Genomic DNA, 21,422 nt, shown 5'->3' on the forward strand with positions numbered 1-21,422 from the left:
TTCTTTAGGTTAACTGTTTTAAAGTCCGATTCGAAGACTTGAAATTATATCTGTAATGTTTTGTAGATATATTTATAAACAAGACTTTAACCAGAACGATGAGTACAAGGGTTAATGGGTGTTGTTTATTACATAAATTACTTCTGATTTTCTAATTATTAATATTGAAAGATAAGAAAATTTCAGTAAACAATTACTTATTATATAAAAATGAATACAAATGTATATGGATTCTCATCTTGTCACGATAAAAAAAATGGGAATTTCTAAAGCAAAACTAAGCAAACAATAATTTTTTTAAAAAAAAAAAATCAGTCAGATTTGAAACAAAATGCTATTAGTTACTGGATATAATTACTTCCTCTCTCAAAAATAACAATTTAATCTTATGAAACATCTTATTTATTTAAATAAACATGTAACAACTAAATTCAAATAAAATAAAATTTGAAATTATCAGAAATAGTTTAAATTTGAGTTTTAAAAATTAAAAATATAATTTAAAAACTTGATTAAAAAATAAAGTGTGTACTAATAATAGAAATATTTTTATTTTATATATAACTTATTGTATATAATAAATTTATTATTTGTATAATAATTGTCTTAAGATTATAAAACTAATCATGTAACTTATATTTGTTTCTTTATCTCATTTTATTTTAATAATTGTACTCTTTTTTTCTTGGGCTATACAATCATGATATTTATATTGAATAAAATACTTTGTTTACTTATAAATAAGGATGGAAATGGGTCAATGGCTATTGGTCACTATAATTTCATACGTTAACACTCTTAAAATGTCAATTACATTATTAATTCTATTATAAAATCTATTATTGTTAATAATAATAATTATATATATTATCTATCAAACGTGTGAGTTTGTCAAATTTAATAAACTTTATTTAAAGCTCCATTTTTTATTTAAAAAACTTTTCAAGAAGTCAACATCTTTATTTTAATAAATGAATTGCGTATTAAGTTGTATTGTAGTATTCTTATTTTTCTTAGAAAAGGTGTGCTGAAGGGTTTACTCGGTTATAATTTAATAATGTAAGTTGGAAATAAATGTTAAGCATTATAAGATAATATAATATTAAAATTTTAAGGATTTAATTTGATGTTTACTCTAAATTATATGAAAACATATTTGAGAATAACAGCTTTAAATAATAATTTATTTGCCAAGCAAGTCAATATACTTAATTTTAAAACGATAAATAAATCTAAGATTTAGTATACTATAAATTTTTTAATGCAATGCTATTAATAAAGCAATCATAACAATTTTTTTTATTTATGTTTCAATGACTTAATAGCTAACATTTTAGTTTTAATAATCTTTACTAAAAGACTGGGCCTTCTAAAATAATTTAGTTTAATTTGAATCTAACGTAAATTAGATGTCATAGTAGGCACAAAAATGGATGAAGGCACCATTGATTGTAGTAATGTAGTTAAGTTGAATATTACTTACTAATTTCTTAAATAATGCTTAAGGAAAGGTTACCCAAACCAAACCTTAACTCGTCTTAATATAATCATTCAGAAGCTTTCTTAGTTTGTCATCTGAAATTTTTATGTTTCAGAATAAGTGCTTTAAAATTAACTTCTAAATAAATTCTAACCATGTCGTACAGCCAAAATATCGAAACCACACTCAACAACAACTGCAAATTATAAGAAGTTCATCTAAAAGTTAAAATAAAAATAAAAATATTATGTATAATGTGAGATCAAAAGGTTTTCTATTAGTTGAAAATAAACATTATGAAAAATTAGAAAAGAAAGTTATCAAAACAAAATTTTAAAAATCTCATAAGAATAATTTTCAAAATTTGTAATTCTTTATAAAAAAAAATTAACATCACGGTTGTCAAGCAAATATTTTTTTTTAAATAAAAAAATTATAATTTAAAAAATAAAATATATGAAATTTCTTTATTTAAAAACTTTGATTCATTTCATCATTTTATAATGTTTTGCTCATATCTATTACAATAACAAACATTATTTCTGATAAGATGAAGTGGATAAATTTATTGAAGGGTAAAAAAAGACTTTGAATATGTAATTAACCTTTTGTCACCTGAACGTAAGCACATTGTCAAATAATCTTTTTCCCTATAAGGATACTAATTTACAACTAAATTTTCGGTTTCTCTTTACTCTCCCTCCTCTTCCGGATTTGTATTTTAAAATATTTTAGATTTAAATTTGTATAATAGATATTTAGATTTTATTTTTTAGAATACTTATCTAATTAATTTTTTTTTTTTGAAATTTCATTTCTATAACTCACAAAATATATTTCAAATTTTATATTTTGAATTATATTTTAAAATCTATAACCTTAACCCATAAAAACAAATATATTCATTATCTAACTTTAAACATTATCAAATAGTCTTAAATTTGACCTACAAACATTATAATTCAATGAACTATTTTGAACTATCTAAATATTTACCTACTTAGTATGTGTCTGCGTGTGACTGTGTATGTGTATGTGTGTGTGGATGTGGGCAAGGAAGTGTGTGGATGTGGGCAAGGAAGTGTGTGTGTGTCAAACTCCATTATTTTAGTATAAGTCAACAAATATTTCGAGTGGATGAGGGTAGGGAGTGTGTGGAAGTGTGGGTGTTGACGAGGGTGTGAGTGTGAGAGTGTGTGTTTCAAACTCCATTATTTTGTTATAAGTCAACAAATATTTGGAGTGTGTGAAGGTGTAGGTGGAGTGTGTGGAGGTGTGAGTGAGGTGTGTGAAGGTGTGAGTGTGTCAAACTTCATTATTTTACTATAAGTCAATAAATATTTGAAATATGTGGAGGTAGGTATGGGAGAGTGTGTGTAAAGGTGTGGAAGGAGGTGGAGGAGTGTGTGCTTAAGTGTGTCAAACTCCATTATTTTATTATAAATAAACAAATATTTGTAATGAAAAACCTTGTTATTGTTATTATATTAAAAATATCAATCACTTAAATAAATTTGATACCATTTTCAATAAAAAAAAAACTTATGATATTATATTTATTATTTTTTACTTATGTTGAGAATTGAATATAGACTTTGATAGGTTTTAGCTACACTTATACTAAGATTTTTAAGACTAGAGACAAAAAGGAAAATAGGATGTATTAAAATTGAATTTGTTTGCTTCATTTATACTTGCTACATCCATAAATAGTGATAACTTGGATAAAAAAAAGTATCCTAGGTTAGAATAACACTAAAAATCAAATTACATATAATTGTTTGTTTGCATGGATCCATTATAATATAAAATCATTATTTTTTTTAGTTTCTTATACTATCTTCTGGTTAAATTAGATCGTCTTATATAACTATTTATAAAACTTTATATATTATAAAAATTAAACATGAATTGTTAAGAAATTTTTACGGACATAAAAATCAAATATAGATGAAATTTGATGGATCGACTTGAAAAGTTTTTTTTCTATGGTGAAAAATAAAAATAGGTTTTACAATATAAATCGTCTTTAAAATATATGAAGACACTGTCAACTTCCTGATTTAATTATATTAATTAATATTTTTAAATTTTTTTTCTTTTTCTTAAGATAGTATTTAGTTACTTTCTATATACTTATATAGTTTATCAATTATTATTATTATTTTTAAAATGTTTTAGGTTTAATTATGTATTATGTTTAATTTTTCATAAGAAATTTCTTCTCCTATACCATGCTATATGGTTTGTTAGGATTTGAACATCCAATATATTCATAAAATAAATCCACAACACAATAATAATTGCTCCATTTATCAACTCACTCTTCAGCCTTTTCAAATAAATAATATTCAACCATTTTAGATAGTAAAATTAAATCCAGCTATTCAGCACACACCAATTTAATCTAATAAATCCAAAAGAATGCAACCACAAAATATATTCACTTAAGTCTCATTGTCCAATGAACAATAAATACATGCATTTAGTAAAGGTAATACGATGGATGTAACCAAAAAATATCTTTTCTCAAAATATTCCTTATTCAATAACCCATAAATACATGCATTTAGGAAAAACAATAACATTAATAAATATTTTGCATTTGAATTTTCATACTCAAATGTGATTATCAATAAATAATATCACTATCCTTGTTAACATTAATAAATATTTTACATTTAAATTTTCATTCAATACTCAAATGGGATTATTAAAAAAAAAAATCATTCAATACTCAAATGGGATTATTATAAGTTACTTTTAAGGAATACACAATTTCATAAGAAAATATTTTTTTTATATGTTATCTTGGAATTATAAAACCCTTTTATTAGAGTATGTTGACATGATAATAAATTTAAAATTTAAATAAAACACTAAATCATAAAAATGAAAAATTATTATTTTCACTTTAAAAACAACACTTATGTTAAACATATCTAATACTAACAAACAAAAGAAATCATTCACAATAACTGATATTTTAAAAAAAAAACCTTTTACATTAAAATATAAATAATATATCATTAAATATGTTCTTTAAAATGGGGGGGGGGGAGTATAATATTAAAAATAGGAAATAAATAATGTTATATTAAAACATAAATTATGTTTCATTAAATAGACTCTTATAAAATTAATGGAAGAGAAAACATAAAAAGTTTCATATTTAGAAAGGAATCCTAATTAACAAATAAATTAAAATCCTGCATTTGATTTGTGTATTGAAGATGCCTTATAACCTTTTGTATCTTAACAATAATTATAAGAATTAATGATGTATTATCTTTTAACCTATTAGTGCATTGGACGAAAGAGAAAGACATAAAACATGAGAGCAGTATCCATATAAAACACTATTATTTGGATTCCTAAATATATGATTTACAAATGTGATCATTTGTACCCTACTTTGTTAATAAAATAAGAAAAAAAATTAACAATATATAGTAAATAATAAAAAAACCTCAAATTATACAATATTACCATGTTTTTTTATATTTGATGATGCTAATTAATTCAATTTGATTATTAAGTATTAACATTATAATCCACACTATACGATTATTCGTGAAAATAATGATAGATTCGTTGAATAATAGTAAATGAGTTTAACAAAATTGTAATTCATGATAAAACCTAATGAACACAAGTGGATGCAAACATCTTAAAGAATGTACTATTAGCATTTATTTATTTATTTTAACTTTACAATAATGGTTATTGTTATCTTTTTGATAAAATTAATCTTTAGAAAAAACCAAGACTTAAGGTTTTAAAATGAATAAAATTAATTTTGGAGTGTGAGTTTTTAGATTATTCACAACCTATTGACAAGAGTTGAAGGGTTGTGTTGATAATATAAAACAATCTTATAAGGTCAACTATACTATGGATAAAATTAAAATAATCATTATAAAATGAGAATTTATAATTAAATAATAGTGCAATTTTTATAGGAAAATAGTAAATGGCATATTTTGTCAACTTATAATACGTTTAATGTTAGTTTTATTAAACGACGAAAAAGCTCTCCAACACAACTTTCTCTTTCTTTCTTTCTTTCTTTTTCTTTTTTTCTTTTTCTGATTTTCCTATGCTGGTAAACTACCATTACCATGCTCCTAAGTTGCAAACGTTCGAAACAAAACAAAAAGATTCCCTGTCTTTTTATGACCAAAATTTGTCCAAAACTGATGCCATGCCCTCCACTCAATTCCTTCACTTCCCAATCCATGCTCTAAAATCCCAACACTCTAAAACTAAAACCTTGCTTCCAAGTTGCAAATAAGGAAGGGAACAATAATTAATAAATCCCACCAATTTGCTAAATCATAGAGCCAACCAATTAGGAATGAATTTTTTATTAAGAAAATATTATTAATATGTTTTTTTTACCACAACTGAATTCATTTTTGAAATGGTTTTAATAGAATAAATTTTATTATTTTCTTTAAGGTCACCAAAACCCTAAACCATGTTACTGTAACCTTTCAAATCGAATAATTGTTTTGCTGGTCGCGTGCTCTCTGTCGTTCATGATGAACCTCCATAGTTTTACACCCAAAATTGGTATTTGTAAACAACCAAATCAAAGGTAAAAAAAATGCAATTTTTTTTTTTTCACCATTTAGTTTCCATTCTCCACATTTAAACGAACATTTATACCTAAATTTAATTTAAATATAATTATGTTTCCCAGGTCAAAATAGTAGAAGCTCCATGAATCAGATCCCAAATCTACAAAATTCATGTAAATGAGAAAATGATATACAATTAAAGTCTCAATCTTTCTCTGACCTTTGTATATATACACATACATAAAAAAAAATCAAAAATAGAAGAAGAAAGAATGAAAAACAGAACATCCTCTTGTGATTCTTCTTCCCCAAAAGAGTAAATAAGGCAACATTATTTGAAATACCATTAACGAAGCTAGGAAGCAGGAACAAGGGGATGTTCAGAGATCCCAGACGCAGCCCAGAGTCTTTCAATGAAGGTACCTTGCATATCGTCAGGTATAAAGGGTGTTCTGCAAAGAGGGCACGTTCTCTGATCGTACCCCATCCAACGGTCCAAACATCCTCGGTGGAATATGTGTCGACAATTGGCTAGCCGTCTGATCTCATCGTTTTTCTCGAACTCCGTGAGACAGACGGCGCAGGTTTCGGGTGGGTCAAGGAGGTCGCGGAACTTCACTACTGGGAGGATTTCCCGGATAAGCGTGGCGGAGACAGATTCGAATTCCGGCATTCGGGTGTGGGCTTCGGGCCAAGCAATGTCGGGCTCGAGGAAATCGTGGAGGCCCATGAAGCGGAGGAGGGTGCTGATGAGCCTCCGGAGGAAGCCCAAGAGGGAGAGGAGTTGGAAGAGAAGCTTCGGGAAGAGAAGCTCCGAGTAGCCCACTGGGAAACCCATGAGATTTGAGTTTCTTGGTATTGTTTCAGAAGAGAAAAAATGGCGATTGAGAGAGAGAGAAAGAGAGAGAGTGAAGTGAATAACTCAGAAAGTGTGTTATGTTAAATAGATAGATGAAGAAGAGTTTGAGGTTGGAATGGCAACAATGGAACCTTATAAAGGATACTTTTTTCTCTCTCTCAAACAGATATAATAAAAACCACACTTTTTAATATTAAATTAAATTTTACATGAATCCTTATTAATAATAAGATTATTCAAAACGAAATTTAACACCGCCACTTAATATTAATTTCTATTTAAATATTTTAAAAAATAAATTAGAATTAGAATTTGATTTTTGTTGGACTAAATTGTATTAAAAACCAATTTTAAAATAATTAATTTGGCTTGAATGTAACTAAAATGTCATTTTTATATAAACCAAATTACTTATAAAACTTGAAAGAATAAGTGAATATTAAGAAATCATAAATCACAATTTTTTAAATTTTAAAAAAAATATTAAATTAATTTTACATTGACATTAATTATCAATATTATGAATATTAACGAAAAAAAATACATATTTCTGAATAATCTTAAAAGAAATACTAATTGAGAATAATCATAATTAAAATTAAATAATATTTATTTGAAATATAGACCACTTTAAGTAGTATAAATTTATATTAAATTGTTTTATCAATGATTAAATTTAAATAATTTTTTTTTAATTGTATTAAACAGATTAATTATTAATTACATATTTAATAAAACAGAAGTAAAATAGCATAAAAAAATATTTTAAATATTTTCTAAAAAATAAAGAAACTTGCATAGAAATTTTGTCCTAGGAGTTGATTAATGGCATTTAAAATCAATAAAAATAATAATAATAAGATAAGCGTGATGTGAATTCGGGATGCGGAGGACGAATTTGGACTATAAATAGTAAAAAGAGTATATTTGGGTAAACATTTGCCGATTGAGTCTATTGGGGAGTTTTTTTATTTAGTTTTCTTTAAAAGAAAATATTATTGAATTATGGATAGAAAAATAAGTGATAAAAAAATTATGTAATAAAATACGAGAAATAAAAATAATATGGTGAGAGCAAGAAATCACAAGTAATATTTTATTTTTAATGGGCGTATTTAATGTAATAAAAAAATCATTAATATATGGTAATAAATACGCTTAAAAGGATTTTATAGTTATTTTTAGTTTTGATATTTTTTTTCTTTATCTTAAAAACACGTAGACAGATTTTCCGATAAAAGTTGTTGTAACTGAGAGTTCAAGTGACAGTGAGAAGAAAGACAGTGCTTTCAACAATGTTAAGAAACTCACCTAAGATAACCTTATTCAAAGATGATGATGATGGAGAGATTTTCATAGGAAACTCCTTCATTATCTGTGTTGAATCTTTTGCATGCGTGAAAAGTGTAACAAATGAAGGTTACCTCACTAAAGTATTGAGGAAATCAATAAAGCAAAATCACATAAATTATGTGATTAATAATACTCCTGAACCGTCCCTTTAATTAGGCAAAGTGTTACATTTTGTACTATGACCATTTCATATTGAGTGCAACAAGTCAATGGCTTCTTCAATTGCACCTGTTTGGTTTCTAGTCTCAATAATTAGTCTTCGTAAGTAAAGATAGTACTCGGAAATATACTTTGAAAATAACTCAAAATTATAAAATTAATTTATAAAATAAGATAAGGTTTGAATCTAATTTATATGTTATAAAATATTTTTATTTGTAGTTGGTGTGAGATTTGATAATCTCGATGTGAAGAGATTATATTGGAGATCCCACGTCAACTAGAGATTAAAATATTTCATTCTTTATAAGTTTGTGCAAATTTTATTTTATAAATTCATTTTACCAGATTGAGTTAGACTTAAAGTTTACTTCTTAACATATTATAAAATATTTTTATGTTTCTAGTTGGTATGAGATTTGATGATTCAATTTTCTAAACTTAAAAAAAATAAGTATAATAATAAACATTTTATCAACAAAAATAAATTTAATTGATAAAAAAAAGGTATGAAGTATTATAAAATAGATTTTAAAGTTTAACTCAACTCTATAAAACAAACTCATAGAATGAGGTTTGCACTCAATTATATACAATAAAATGTCATAATCTCTAGTTGATGTGGGATGTAAAACCTAAGTAGATTTGTTTAACAACATTGTTTATGTATTCAACATATTTCTAGCCTTATTTTTGCTTTTGCTAAAGTAGAGGTTGTTGTACTAAGTATTAAAATGGGATGGAGTAAAGGTGAACTTGCTTAATCCGCCTATTGAATTCAGTTGAGTTGGCCTAATTTTGTTTTTAATAATAATCAAGTTATTGTTTCTAAGTTTAATTTGGTAGGCAAATTTGTTGGGTGGGTAAGGATTTTTTAAGATAATAAATTTGTGACTATTTTGTGAGTGAGTGAAAGAAGATAGTAAAGTGAGTAAGTGATGGAAGGCAGGCATAAAACAGGAAGAAAATGAAAGATGGTGGGTTTTATTAACACATCACCATTCACGGAGTTCCTGTCCCATATCGATTGGCGTGCATTACGAACATATTTTTGAGCTACCCTTCATTCTTATCACCTATCATGTTTCCACATTTTTATCCTTTTCTTTCTCTTTCTATAACGTGCCTTTCACCTCACCAGGAGACACAACACAAATCCACTCTTTTTAACTACTGTAGTAAAAATTTCAATTCTAAATTATTCATACGCTTTATTTAACATTTTTCTAAAATTATTAAGAAAATTATTTCATATTTTTCGTTTTTCAAAAAGACACCGCTAACAATTTTAGAACAAAACAAAACAATGTTATTCGTAACTACATCAACCTATTATAGCTCTGCCAAAAATAACTTATAAAAATATATGCTAAAATGCCGTTTGGAGGTTTAGGGTTTTTATGAAGAATCCAAGTAGTGTGGATTATCATTTCTATCTTTCTTTGTTTTATTTTTTTTTCTTAATTGTTTCTATTATAAATAAACTCGAGAGTGCAACTTCATAAGTATTGGATGGTTCTTAAATAACTATTTTTTAATTAATTTTTTTTGTTGGATATGAAGTCAAATCAATTGGGTTTGACTAACTAGATACATGTTTAGTGAGTGAATTTAATTATTGTGTTTTCTTTATCATTTTTAATTAAAAAGATCATTGTACTTATAATTGGTGTACAAATGATAGAATAAAAACCTAATAGTTGCTAATGTGGGTGTAGATGACAGTTGACGACCAAACCATATTAAATTTTGTGTTATTTATTTTCTTGCATTAATTTATGATTATGTGTATTGCTTTCGCGTGCGTTTTTTTTCCATAAAGTGGTCTTCGATAAGAGGGAAAGTCTACTTGAAAATGACTCCCCAATACTTATATCATCAAAACACAAAAATGTTTAAATAAATTCTTAAGAATATGATCACTAATTACAATAAAAACTCGATTAGAAAAATTATATATTCATTCTGAACTCTTAAACGTTTCCGACCTTAAAATGAAAAGGTACATCACATGTTTTTTACACGGTTCAGAGTAAAAAAATTATGATAGGTTTTGTTCCTTTATAAAATTTGTATAATGAGGTGCAGATTTTCTATGTTACCACATTCTTTAATTTGGTGTCTACTTTAATTGTTGGATATCAAATATGTATCATGATTTCTTTACAATAAGTCTAATATAAATCATTTTGATTCAGTACTTCCTGAATCACATCATGTCTCCTTCCTCTCCTTCAATTTTCAAGAATAAATAAGGGTTCACCTCTGTATTTTCAGTCAAATAATTGTTCATTTTATAAAAAACTAAATTTAGTTTTTTAAACTGCAAGTACTAGTAAATTTTTTAAAGCTATATCGTTAAAAACTAGAAAATGATAGTGATACTTTGCTGAAACAAATGTTAATCAGTGTGTTAAGATACTGAAAACGAAATTTAAAAGTTATTGAAATGTATAAAAATATATTTTCTGATAATTTGAATTTGTTATTTGTAATAAAATTGACATAAATTCTTGAAGTGTTGTTATTATTATAGTAGTAATGGAATGAATAATTGAAGGTAGCTAAGGAAGAAGGGTCCCCCAGAAGTTGAATCTGGTTTTGGTTTGCATAAGAGTTAAAGCATGTTTCAAAACCGAAAATAGCGAAAGCAAAACATTTGATGGTGGGAACACCAATTATGAGTTAAAGGTAAAATCCGTAAAAGTGGTAACATCTTTGGTCGTTCGATGGGTCACATGCTTAATCAAACTTGTCTTCACATGTTGATTGAGATTAAGGATGTGTTAATGCATGTTTTTTTAAATTTAAATTTCAAACAACAAACTAAAGAAGGAAGAATTTTCATTGTGGATTTTTTTTTTCAAAAAGAATCCGTGGAACTGATGTGCAAACATTTTGTTTTGAAAATTGTTTTTTTTTTTCGTAAAGTATTGTTTATTTGATGTCGCAAAAAATGGTATTGTTTATTTGACTTTTTATATAAATTAAAAATAATATTAAATTTTCTTAGTTTGAAAATATAACTTGTACTAGTAAGATCAAAACACTAAGTGAGTAGGTTAGGAACTCGATCATTCAACCACTCGACCACAATGAGAGGGTCACGCGACGACACATGATCAACCGATCCATGACGACGAACCATGGGTTGATCAAGTCAGCAAGGTTAATTCATGATTAAGGGTTGTTTAGCACAATCCTAAACACGAACCAACCTCCTAATCCGACCCACCAACGAAGACCCATTAAGGTAATATAAATAATACAGATTCCAAGAATCAGGCACGTCACTATTTCAGCCTGTGAGACCAGATGACCGAGAGAAGGAAGGAGAAGCACAAAGTTACTAGCGACCGACCGAAGGAAGTAGAAGAACAATCATTCTTTAGACCACAACACCCATTTGAGAACATAACTAAATATTTATAAATATTTATATGAATTAACTACGATCGGTGAGAGTGGCCAAGAACGCACCTTAATTAACAAAAAAATTCTAATTCTTGAAAAAAAGGTATAATAGTTATCCTCGGACGAAACATTATCTATTAAATACCTATCAAAAGTTCAAAGAATTTTGTTTCACATACTATTGGATGAAATAAAATAAAAAATATTTCTATAAAAATATATAATAATTAAGGAAAAATTACACTCATTTCCCTCAATTCTTGCATAAAAATTACATATCAAACAATCATCTCATCACATTATAAAAAAATATTATTAAAAAGAAAAAAAAATATCAAACAAGTATCAGAAACTATGCCAAAATAAAAAAAGAAAAGAAAAAACAAGGTAAAAATCAATTAGAAAAAAAAAGGTAAAAATCAATTAGAAAAAAAAACTATAGAACCAAAAAAAAATCCAGACCAACACTAATTATTTTTTCTTTAATTGATCTTTCTTATTTTTAGGACATTTATGTTTTCTAATTGTTTTAACAACATCCTGTTCGTTCTTACTAAGAAAAATGTTTCCTACCAATTTTATTCATCCTATACTTTATAAAAGTACATCAACAATATTTACTACTATTATAAAGTATACTATTATAAAGTAAACTTTTAACTATAAGTGAACCTTATAAAATCAACTCATGAAGTAAGATTTACACCCATTTATATACAATGAAATATCATAATTTTCAGTCGATGTGAGATCTCTAACACACCTCTCACGTCGAGAGTGACAATTCGTACATGAGATAAGATATTATGAGTGATCCGATAACGGTCCGATAATGAATAACCTGATAAACCCAACAAACACTCGTTATAATAGAATTGATAATATCCTACTGGTATATCTTATTTTTTTACTCTCTAGAATGCATATATATATATATACCCTCTTGAATTTCTGCTGGCAACTTCTCTTTCTCTCTCATTATCAATTTGCAATCACTATGAAGAGGGAATAAAATTTAAAAAGTTTAAATTAACTTTTTTTCTATTATTCATTTTAGTTCATCTACCATAAAGTTTCTTAACTTCAAGAAGAAAGCAATTGTATGGTTATTTTAAATCTCTCCCTTTTCTTAAAATGCAACAATGTAATTTTTCTGTCAATTAAAAATGTCAATTATTTATTTATTCAATAATCTTACCAAAGCGATAGAAAGTGGTCACTGTTAACTTTTTTTTATTAATAATAAACGTAAATTGAATAAATAAATAAGTAAGAACGTGAAACAGGAGTCTTCCTTCGAAACGACGTTTAAGAAGAAGAAAAAAATGTGTTTTGTAATTTAAAGGATAGCTTATTATGTTACTTAAAGAATAACTTATGTTAATTCAAATAAAACTTATAATGAAACTGGAATTATGACTTGAAGCATAAATTATATTACCAAACTCTAGTTTATTTTATAGTGAAAAAAAATAAGTATCATGTTTTTATTAAAAAAATCAATTTTTATTTTATTTTTCATTATTTAAATTAATGTATTAAATATGTTTTTCGTGGTAATTTGAGGAGGAATTATTGTGTTATAAGGGTATAAAATGGGCGGGAATATTTTGAATACGGGGCCACACTATAGCAGAGGAGGGTTCCATAACCTGCATTGTGTTAGGCCACCAACCACCATGCACCACCACTTCCCTTCTAATGCACCCAAGACAGACATTGGTCCACTTCCAAAATTCACTCTACAATACTCCTTTTTCACAAATACCAATGTAACTCCACTCACCAAACTCATCACTTAAATCTACAACATTTGGGGATAAGATTAACAGATCATTAGGCCAACTAAATCCAACAATGATTAACTGGAATTAGGAGTAATTGCGTTTAATATCTTCTTCATCGTGATGCAACACACACAATCATGAATCAACTGCAGAAAAATAAACGATACAATATTTAACGTGATTCAGTCGTCAACTCCAACCTACATTCACAAGAGCAACTATTAGGTTTTCATTCTGTCCTGTTGCACACCAATTACAAGTATAATGATATTTTTAAATAGAGATTATAAAAGAGACACAGTGATTAAGCCCACTCACTAAATATGGTGTTTAGCCAGCCCAACCCAATTAGTTCTAGCTTCATACCAACAATCTCTCACTTGAAACCACGGAACAATGTTCACATGCGCTTCAACTGTGTTCAATCATTAAGCACACTCACTAAATATGGTGTCTAGTCAACCCAACCCAATTGGTCTTGACTTTATACCCAACCCAATGTAACTCCAATCACAAAACTTATCACTTAAATCTACAACATTTGGAGATAAGATTAACAGATCATTAGGCCAACTAAATCCAACAATGATTAACTGGAATTAGGAGTAATTGCAGTGTTTAATATCTTCTTCGTCCCACTATTAGTACTAACAGAAGTGTTATTAATTTAAATTGCCTGGTATCAGAAGTTGCCTGCCATTAGGTTAAAAGTAAAACCTAAAACTTCAGCACACCGGTGCCTTACAATATGCTTGTCAGATACTGTCTTTGCCTCATCACAATCGACAAACCCTTCAAAATAAGAGTTGACAAAGATAATCTGCAACAACTACACATATTTGCATGTGCAAAATGGTTCTATGCACCCCTATTATCAACTCTTCAATTTCACACGTGAGACCACGTTCATCATTGGAGATGTTGACACAAAATGTCTACAACTTCATTAAGAACAAAATATTTTTAAAATAAAGACAGGCAAAACAATATGGAAGCCAGAAAACAAATTCTCATATGTATGCCCTTTATTCTCTCTTTTTTCTTTGTTGTAAAAATTACACTTAATATATAAGTTTAATATTTCACATTCATTTACTTTATGTTTTAAATAAAATAATCTACCTTTAAATAAACATTTAAGTAAGTGTGTTATGCTTTTTTTTCTTCTATATTTGGATATTGCAACACTAATCATTGTTCCATGATCCATCTCATAGCCCTTTTATTTGGTTGCAAACTGGAGCCGTCATATAGTTGTTGCATCCTTCAGGAAAAGAACCAATCAATTCATTAACTAACTCTAATACTATAATGCTTGATGGAGTGGAAAATAACAACCTAAACCTATTAACCTCAAAAAAAGTTATAGCTATAAATGGTGCTGAAAAAACTATGTACATATGGTACTGATACGGTTTGTTTTGTTGATCTCTGTGACTTTAGCGACACGCACAGAACACAAAGAAATAAAAAATATAAAAAACTGAAGTTCTGACATTGGCATGGCATGGCATGGCTAGAAAGAAGAGCTAAGCAAGCTATGTTGTGTGTGTTTTTACAGCTTGCAGGAGTATTGAATTGGGTTAAGTGAATCGATTATCTGTATTGTACCATAACAGGATTAAAATAAAAAGAAGAATAACCCATGTGCTTTAGTTTTACTAATATTATGTTATGTTCAGCATCTGGACAGCCTAGGTACAAAGTGGCATGTACAAATTCAGATACCTGTTTCTTCACTTTCTTCGTGTCTTAGATTCTTTCATAAACTGCTTGTACCTTCTACCGTACGCCTTCTAGTTATATATCTGTGTGTATATATTATTATTATTAGAATAGTGATGTATCCACATTCAAAATCACTTTATAACTATAATTTTGTAATTGAAAAGGGATTATGAGGATACTTTTTTCTTCTTTATAACTCATTATTATCTACATTTATTTATTAAAAAATTGTTTCTCATTGAGTGGTGTCTAATTGTGAGTGGACACTAATTCATAATTCACAATTGGTGAGAGATAATTTTCAAATAATATAAAAATGTATGATATTATATTGTGGGTAGCACTAGAAGAAAAAAATTGTAACAAAAGATTATTTAATAGAGTTTAATTTAATTATAGGAATTGATTTAATTAATAAAAAAAATTAATCTTGTTAAGATTTAAAGGTTATTATAAAAATTGAACATTGAGGTCTTTTTAATCTTCATTAAGTTTCAAAGATTTATTTTAAAACTTCAGCAAAATAACGAAAATTTTTAAACCTTCGTTAAATTTCAAAGGTTTATTTTAACGTATCAGCAAAATAACATATATTTTTTTCCAAATGTTTATACCTTAGTTGTACTAAACTTATCTTGATTTATTATTCTTAAGTTCGCTTGCAAAACTAAATATTGATTTGAATCAAATGTTAATCCCTTTTAAGACATACTTAATATGAGTATTGTGGAAAGCGTCAACAAATATTCTACTTATTGATTCTTCATGTATGGTATATATGATTTTGTGTGTTGGTATTTGAAGAAATTGAATTGTCACGATTTGTTAATTAAAATGTCTTCTTTTATATATTTTTTTCTTATGTTAAAAATGCATTTCAATACCCTATCCTTATGTTTAAGTTTATATTGGGTATGTTCAAGTATATATGTGTGAATTATTATAAATTTGTGTAACCGCATGTGATAGGTTTATAGTACCCTATGTACACTACAAGAAAATCATGGAATAGAAACCAATTTTTAGAGACCAAAATAATTAGTTACAATAGGAACTAAAATAAAGACCATTTTAGAAACTAAAAAAAAAAATTAGTTTCTATTATTTTTAAATGGTTTTTAAATTGGTATCTAAGTAACAACTAAAGTTTTAACTACCAATTATTTAGTTTCTAAATTTGGTAGCAAAAACTTTGGTTGCTAATTAGATACAAATTTAGAAACTATTTAACAATAATATAAACTAATTTAGAAACCAAATTTCTTTTTAGTTTCTAAAATGATCTCTAATTTAATTATTATTGCAACTAATTATTTTGATTTCTACTATTTCATGGTTTTGTTGAAGTGTTAGTTAATCTTTAAGGTGTTACAAAAGCCATGAAAATTGAATGATTTTTTTTTTCCTTTTCTGTACGGTCCACAGAAAGTTTTGAGAGCTTTCTTGAATGTAAGGTAAACAAATGCGATGTTGTTTGAATCAGCTTGCAATTTGGAAATAAATCAAAGCGTTTGTCATCCCATTTAAACATCGATTCTATTTCTATCTAGTATTAGGAATATGAGCATTATGTTATGCATAAACACTTTCAATTTGATAAAAGAAATTGAATTAATCATATATGTGTGGTTAATAGAAGAAGTAAATAAATGTGGATGATAATGAATTTAAGAAGAGTTTGCAGTACCACCTAACATCATAATAGTGGCAAGTATACATTGCTATCTTCCATGCTTGCGTGATTGCTCCTTCTCAACAAAGGGACGTTCTATGGCCCAGTAAGTTTTACTAATCTTATTCTGGACTAGGTTTAGTGTATCACTTTCTAAAAAATATTATTGAAATAACATATTTTATTCTAAAAAATATTTCAAAATTCCTATAAAAGTAATAATTATTTTAAAAAAAGAATCACCTAAACATACTATTATTTTATTATTATCCTCTAAAAAATAAGATGGTGTTTTGGTGGTATTGTTGCCTGCCCTTTTATTTTCTTATGCAACATGGTATGCCTCCATATATTTTATATAGTGGGAAGCTTTTATTTACAAAATGACTACCTTCTATCTTTTTCCTCTTCAATTCTCTTAAAATAATATGACAGTGTAAATCAATATGTCTAGTCAAAATAATGTATCTTTTCCCTAAATTGTCTTGTTATATTATTTTATTTGAGAGAGTTACGGAGATGGTACAAACTTGCATAAGCTTCATTCTAAAATAACTTAACATGTTAATATATTTTTGAAACTATAACACTTCTATTTTAGTTATACTTTTTGTTTTGTTTTTAATCTTCACATTTGAAAATAAAAACTTCAATTGACCCTTTAAAGGCTCACAAATCCAAATATATATCAAATTTGTAGACAGAAAAATATATTAAAAAATAAATGGCTGTTCCTCGTAGTATAAAGTTAAAAATGAAAAAGAAAAAATAGAAGAGGGATGGAAAATTGAATTATTGGGCCAGTGATATATCTAAGTGGTTTTCTCTACTTTAAAAACATGTTAAAAAAAAGAGCCCTGTCAATTGAATTATTGGGCCAGAATTGTTACGGATGTGGGCCATAGCCCATTATTGAGTATTTTGAAATTTGAGACACCGTAAAAAAGGGTAAAAGCAGAAGGAGACAGGCGTCGTAATATCCAGAGAAGAAACCAAATCAGTGGTTCACAAAGGAATACAACTTGCTTCTAGAAAATAGATGTTGTTTTAAAAGAATATTATAATAAAATTATTTCATTTTATACATCATCATTTGATATATTCACAAAATGTTTGAAAATTAAAATATATGATTGTAAATTGTTCGATAAAAAATGTCTATGATAAAACCTAATAGTTAAATTGATAAGTTGTAAAAGGATTAAAAATATTTTTCGTCTCCGTATTTTTATTTGAAATTAATTTTTGTTTTTAGTTCAAATTTTAAATTTATTAAATATTTGCAGAAAAAATTATTGGGATATTTTTTTTTTAGTTTCAGTACAAGGATGTCTGATGTATTTTTACTATAAATTAAGGTATTTAAAGTTTGAGCTGATAAAAATCAATTTAAAATATATATATATATATATATATATATATATATATATTTAAACCAATGTAAAATTAGGTATACGTATAGAAATATGTTAAAAACACTTTGTTGGAATATGTCATTTTAATTTATATGAAGATATCACAGAAGTGGACATGAGAACTTCGTTACAAGAATAAACTTTTTCAAAAAGTGGTGTTTGGATAATTTAATTTGTGGGCTTTTGACATTAACAAGATCCTAACAAAGCTAAGAACTTAAAGTATCTATGCAGAAGAACAGACGTGACAGCTAAAGTAAGAGCGGGACAATAGTACTTTGCTTAATTGGTAAATCCTTATTATTAATAATGTTTAAAAGTGGATTTTAACTGTAAGTTAACCTTATAAAATTGGTTTAAAATTTATTTTTCAATATACACAAAAAAAAAATCATGAAATAGAAACCAATTTATAGAAATAAAAATAATTAGTTGTAATAGTAGCTAAATTAGAGATCATTTTAGAAACTAAAAAGAAATTTGATTTCTAAATTAGTTTATATTATTGTTAAATAATTTTTAAATTTATATTTAATTAGTCATCAATGTTTTTGCTACCAAATTTATAAACTAAATAATTGGTAGTTAAAACCTTAGTTGCTAATTAGATACCAATTTAGAAACTATTTAAATTTAACAATAATACAAACTAATTTAAAAACCAATTTTTTTAGTTTATAAAATGGTTTTTATTTTAGTTCCTATTGTAACTAATTATTTTAATCTCTAAAAATTCATTTCTATTTCATGATTTTCTTGTAGTGATAGTATCAAAGTTATTTAAAGTTTGTCCTATCAATAGTTTATTGAACTTATTGGACCATCTATAACATATATTTTTATGCACGAGTTGGTACCCTCGGCGTGAGGGATATGTTGGATATTGCACATAGACTAAAGATTATAATATTTCATTTGTAAGTGGGTGAAAAATTTATCTTTTAAATCGATTTTATAAGGTTGAGTTAGGATTAAAATTATTTTTTAATAGAAATTGATAATCAAATTAAATAAAATAAATTAGACCTCACACGTTTTGAAGAACAATTATGTATGTGTGAAAACTCACTTTAAGTCCGCCATAGTTACACTGTCACGATCGATATTATTTTCTAGTTAAATGAGATTGAGACCATAAAACAAATCACAGGAAAGTACTAATTAATGTTATTTGATTGATCAAATTTAAAACAGCACAAACAACATTATAAAAAATAAAGTGTTTTACGTATTATATATACATTGTTATGAAAACGTGAATAGCTCGATCACATAAGGAAATTGTGGAAAAAATTTGGTTAAGTCAATCCATTTAACATTAAAGCAAAAAACGGAAATCACGATCTAATGCATTTTATTTGAAATTTATATCAAACTTATTTATTTAGTTTAAGCAAGTGTGTTGTTTAAAGTGATTGATGCTGAATTATAAAAACATAGTCACAAGTTAACATATGATGAAGGGAAGAAAACGACTTATTTAATAAAGGTTTCATTAGGTGTAAAAATTTAGGTAAAATACGCGATTTATGAAGATAGAAAAATTGGTGAAGAAATCATATAAAGAGGAAAGTTTGTGATAAAAAAAAACAAAACAAAATTTGCTAAATGGACGTCTGACTTCACATTAAAAGAAAAATTTAATAAAAGAAACACAATTAGAAAATGGAATGATAGTCATAAGAAAGAGCGGAAATTTAGCTGGAGGGAAAATTGGTAATAGATACACAAACTCCTATAATTTATATTATATGTAAGAGTATATGAAATAATAGAATGCTGGATATAGAAAGCAGACATATATGAGACATACAGAGTTAAATTCATATACATGCTCATATATGATAGGAGATGACAACCACAATAGAGTATAAATTATTCAATAGGTGGTTTTGGAAGAAAAATGCCACTTCATTTATTTAGTTTAATAATTAATTAATGTTTAACCGAATTAAGTTTGGCCGAATAGAGTTAAACTCATGGAGAATTAAAGTGAGTTGGATTGAGGTGAGTCAAGTTGACTTTATCTTGGGTTGGGTTGGGTTAAATCTATATTGGATAAAGTTGAGTTGGGTCTAAATCAATTTGTGTTAACTCAGACTCAAGTCAAACTTAATTAAGTTGGGTCGAGTCAAGTTAAATTTATATTGGATCAAATTGAGTTAGACTCATGTAAGGTTGAGTCGTGTAAGGATGAGTCATGTGAGACTCATATTGGGTTGAATGAAGTTAAGTTCACATCGAGCAATGTAAAGGTGGGTTCATGTAAGGTTGAGAAGAGTCCATCCCTCGTCTTATTGAGTTGAGTAAGGCCTATGTTGGGTCGAGTTGAGTTAAACCTACATCGAGATTGAGTCGGATCCACATCGGATTGAGTCGAGTCAACCTATATTAGGTCTAGTTGTGTGTAATTAGGTCATATTGGACAAAGTCGAATTAAGTCACATTGGATCAAGTTAAGTTAAGTCCATTTTAGAGCGAGCCGAGTTAGGCCTACTTCGGGTTGACTTAATTCTGATCCATATTAGATAAAGTCGAGTGGAATGTACTTCGTACTAACTCGAATTTGATCAGATCTATGTTATGTCAAATTTAAATCATAACTAATTAAGTCAAGAAAATATATGGTTGACCAAGATCGAACAATGTTGGATTGAATCGGCTCAATTCATCAAGTTGGGTTGAATTTTAACCTTTCAAGTAAATTACAAATAATAAAATTTAATTAAAGACTAGTTTATAATTAATAAAAAACATTTAAAGATCAATTTGCAATTTAAAAGATTTAAAAGTTAATTTAAGTTTTGTAACCCACTTTAACCCACATCCTAACCCAGGGGGATTTAGGGGTTGAAACTTTTTTATCCCACTTGTTTAGTGAGGCAAAGGGAAGATACACGTAAGCATCTTTTTAAGTGTATTGTAAGTTGAAAAAGACATCTATAATATTGTGAGGAGGTGGGAGACGATCC

At 27.0% G+C, this 21,422-nt stretch overlaps 1 protein-coding gene across 1 annotated transcript; it reads right to left on the reverse strand.

Annotated features, from left to right (window-relative positions):
* Positions 1-6,210: 6,210 nt before the first annotated feature.
* LOC137812664 (brassinosteroid-responsive RING protein 1) lies at positions 6,211-7,022 on the reverse strand. The gene has a single exon (XM_068614812.1). The coding sequence runs from the start codon at positions 6,899-6,901 to the stop codon at positions 6,419-6,421; it is 483 nt and encodes a 160-aa protein (XP_068470913.1). The 5' UTR covers positions 6,902-7,022; the 3' UTR covers positions 6,211-6,418.
* Positions 7,023-21,422: the final 14,400 nt, after the last annotated feature.

The sequence above is a fragment of the Phaseolus vulgaris genome, chromosome 2 (genome assembly GCF_000499845.2).
Source record: "Phaseolus vulgaris cultivar G19833 chromosome 2, P. vulgaris v2.0, whole genome shotgun sequence".
NCBI classification, from domain to species: Eukaryota; Viridiplantae; Streptophyta; class Magnoliopsida; order Fabales; family Fabaceae; genus Phaseolus; species Phaseolus vulgaris.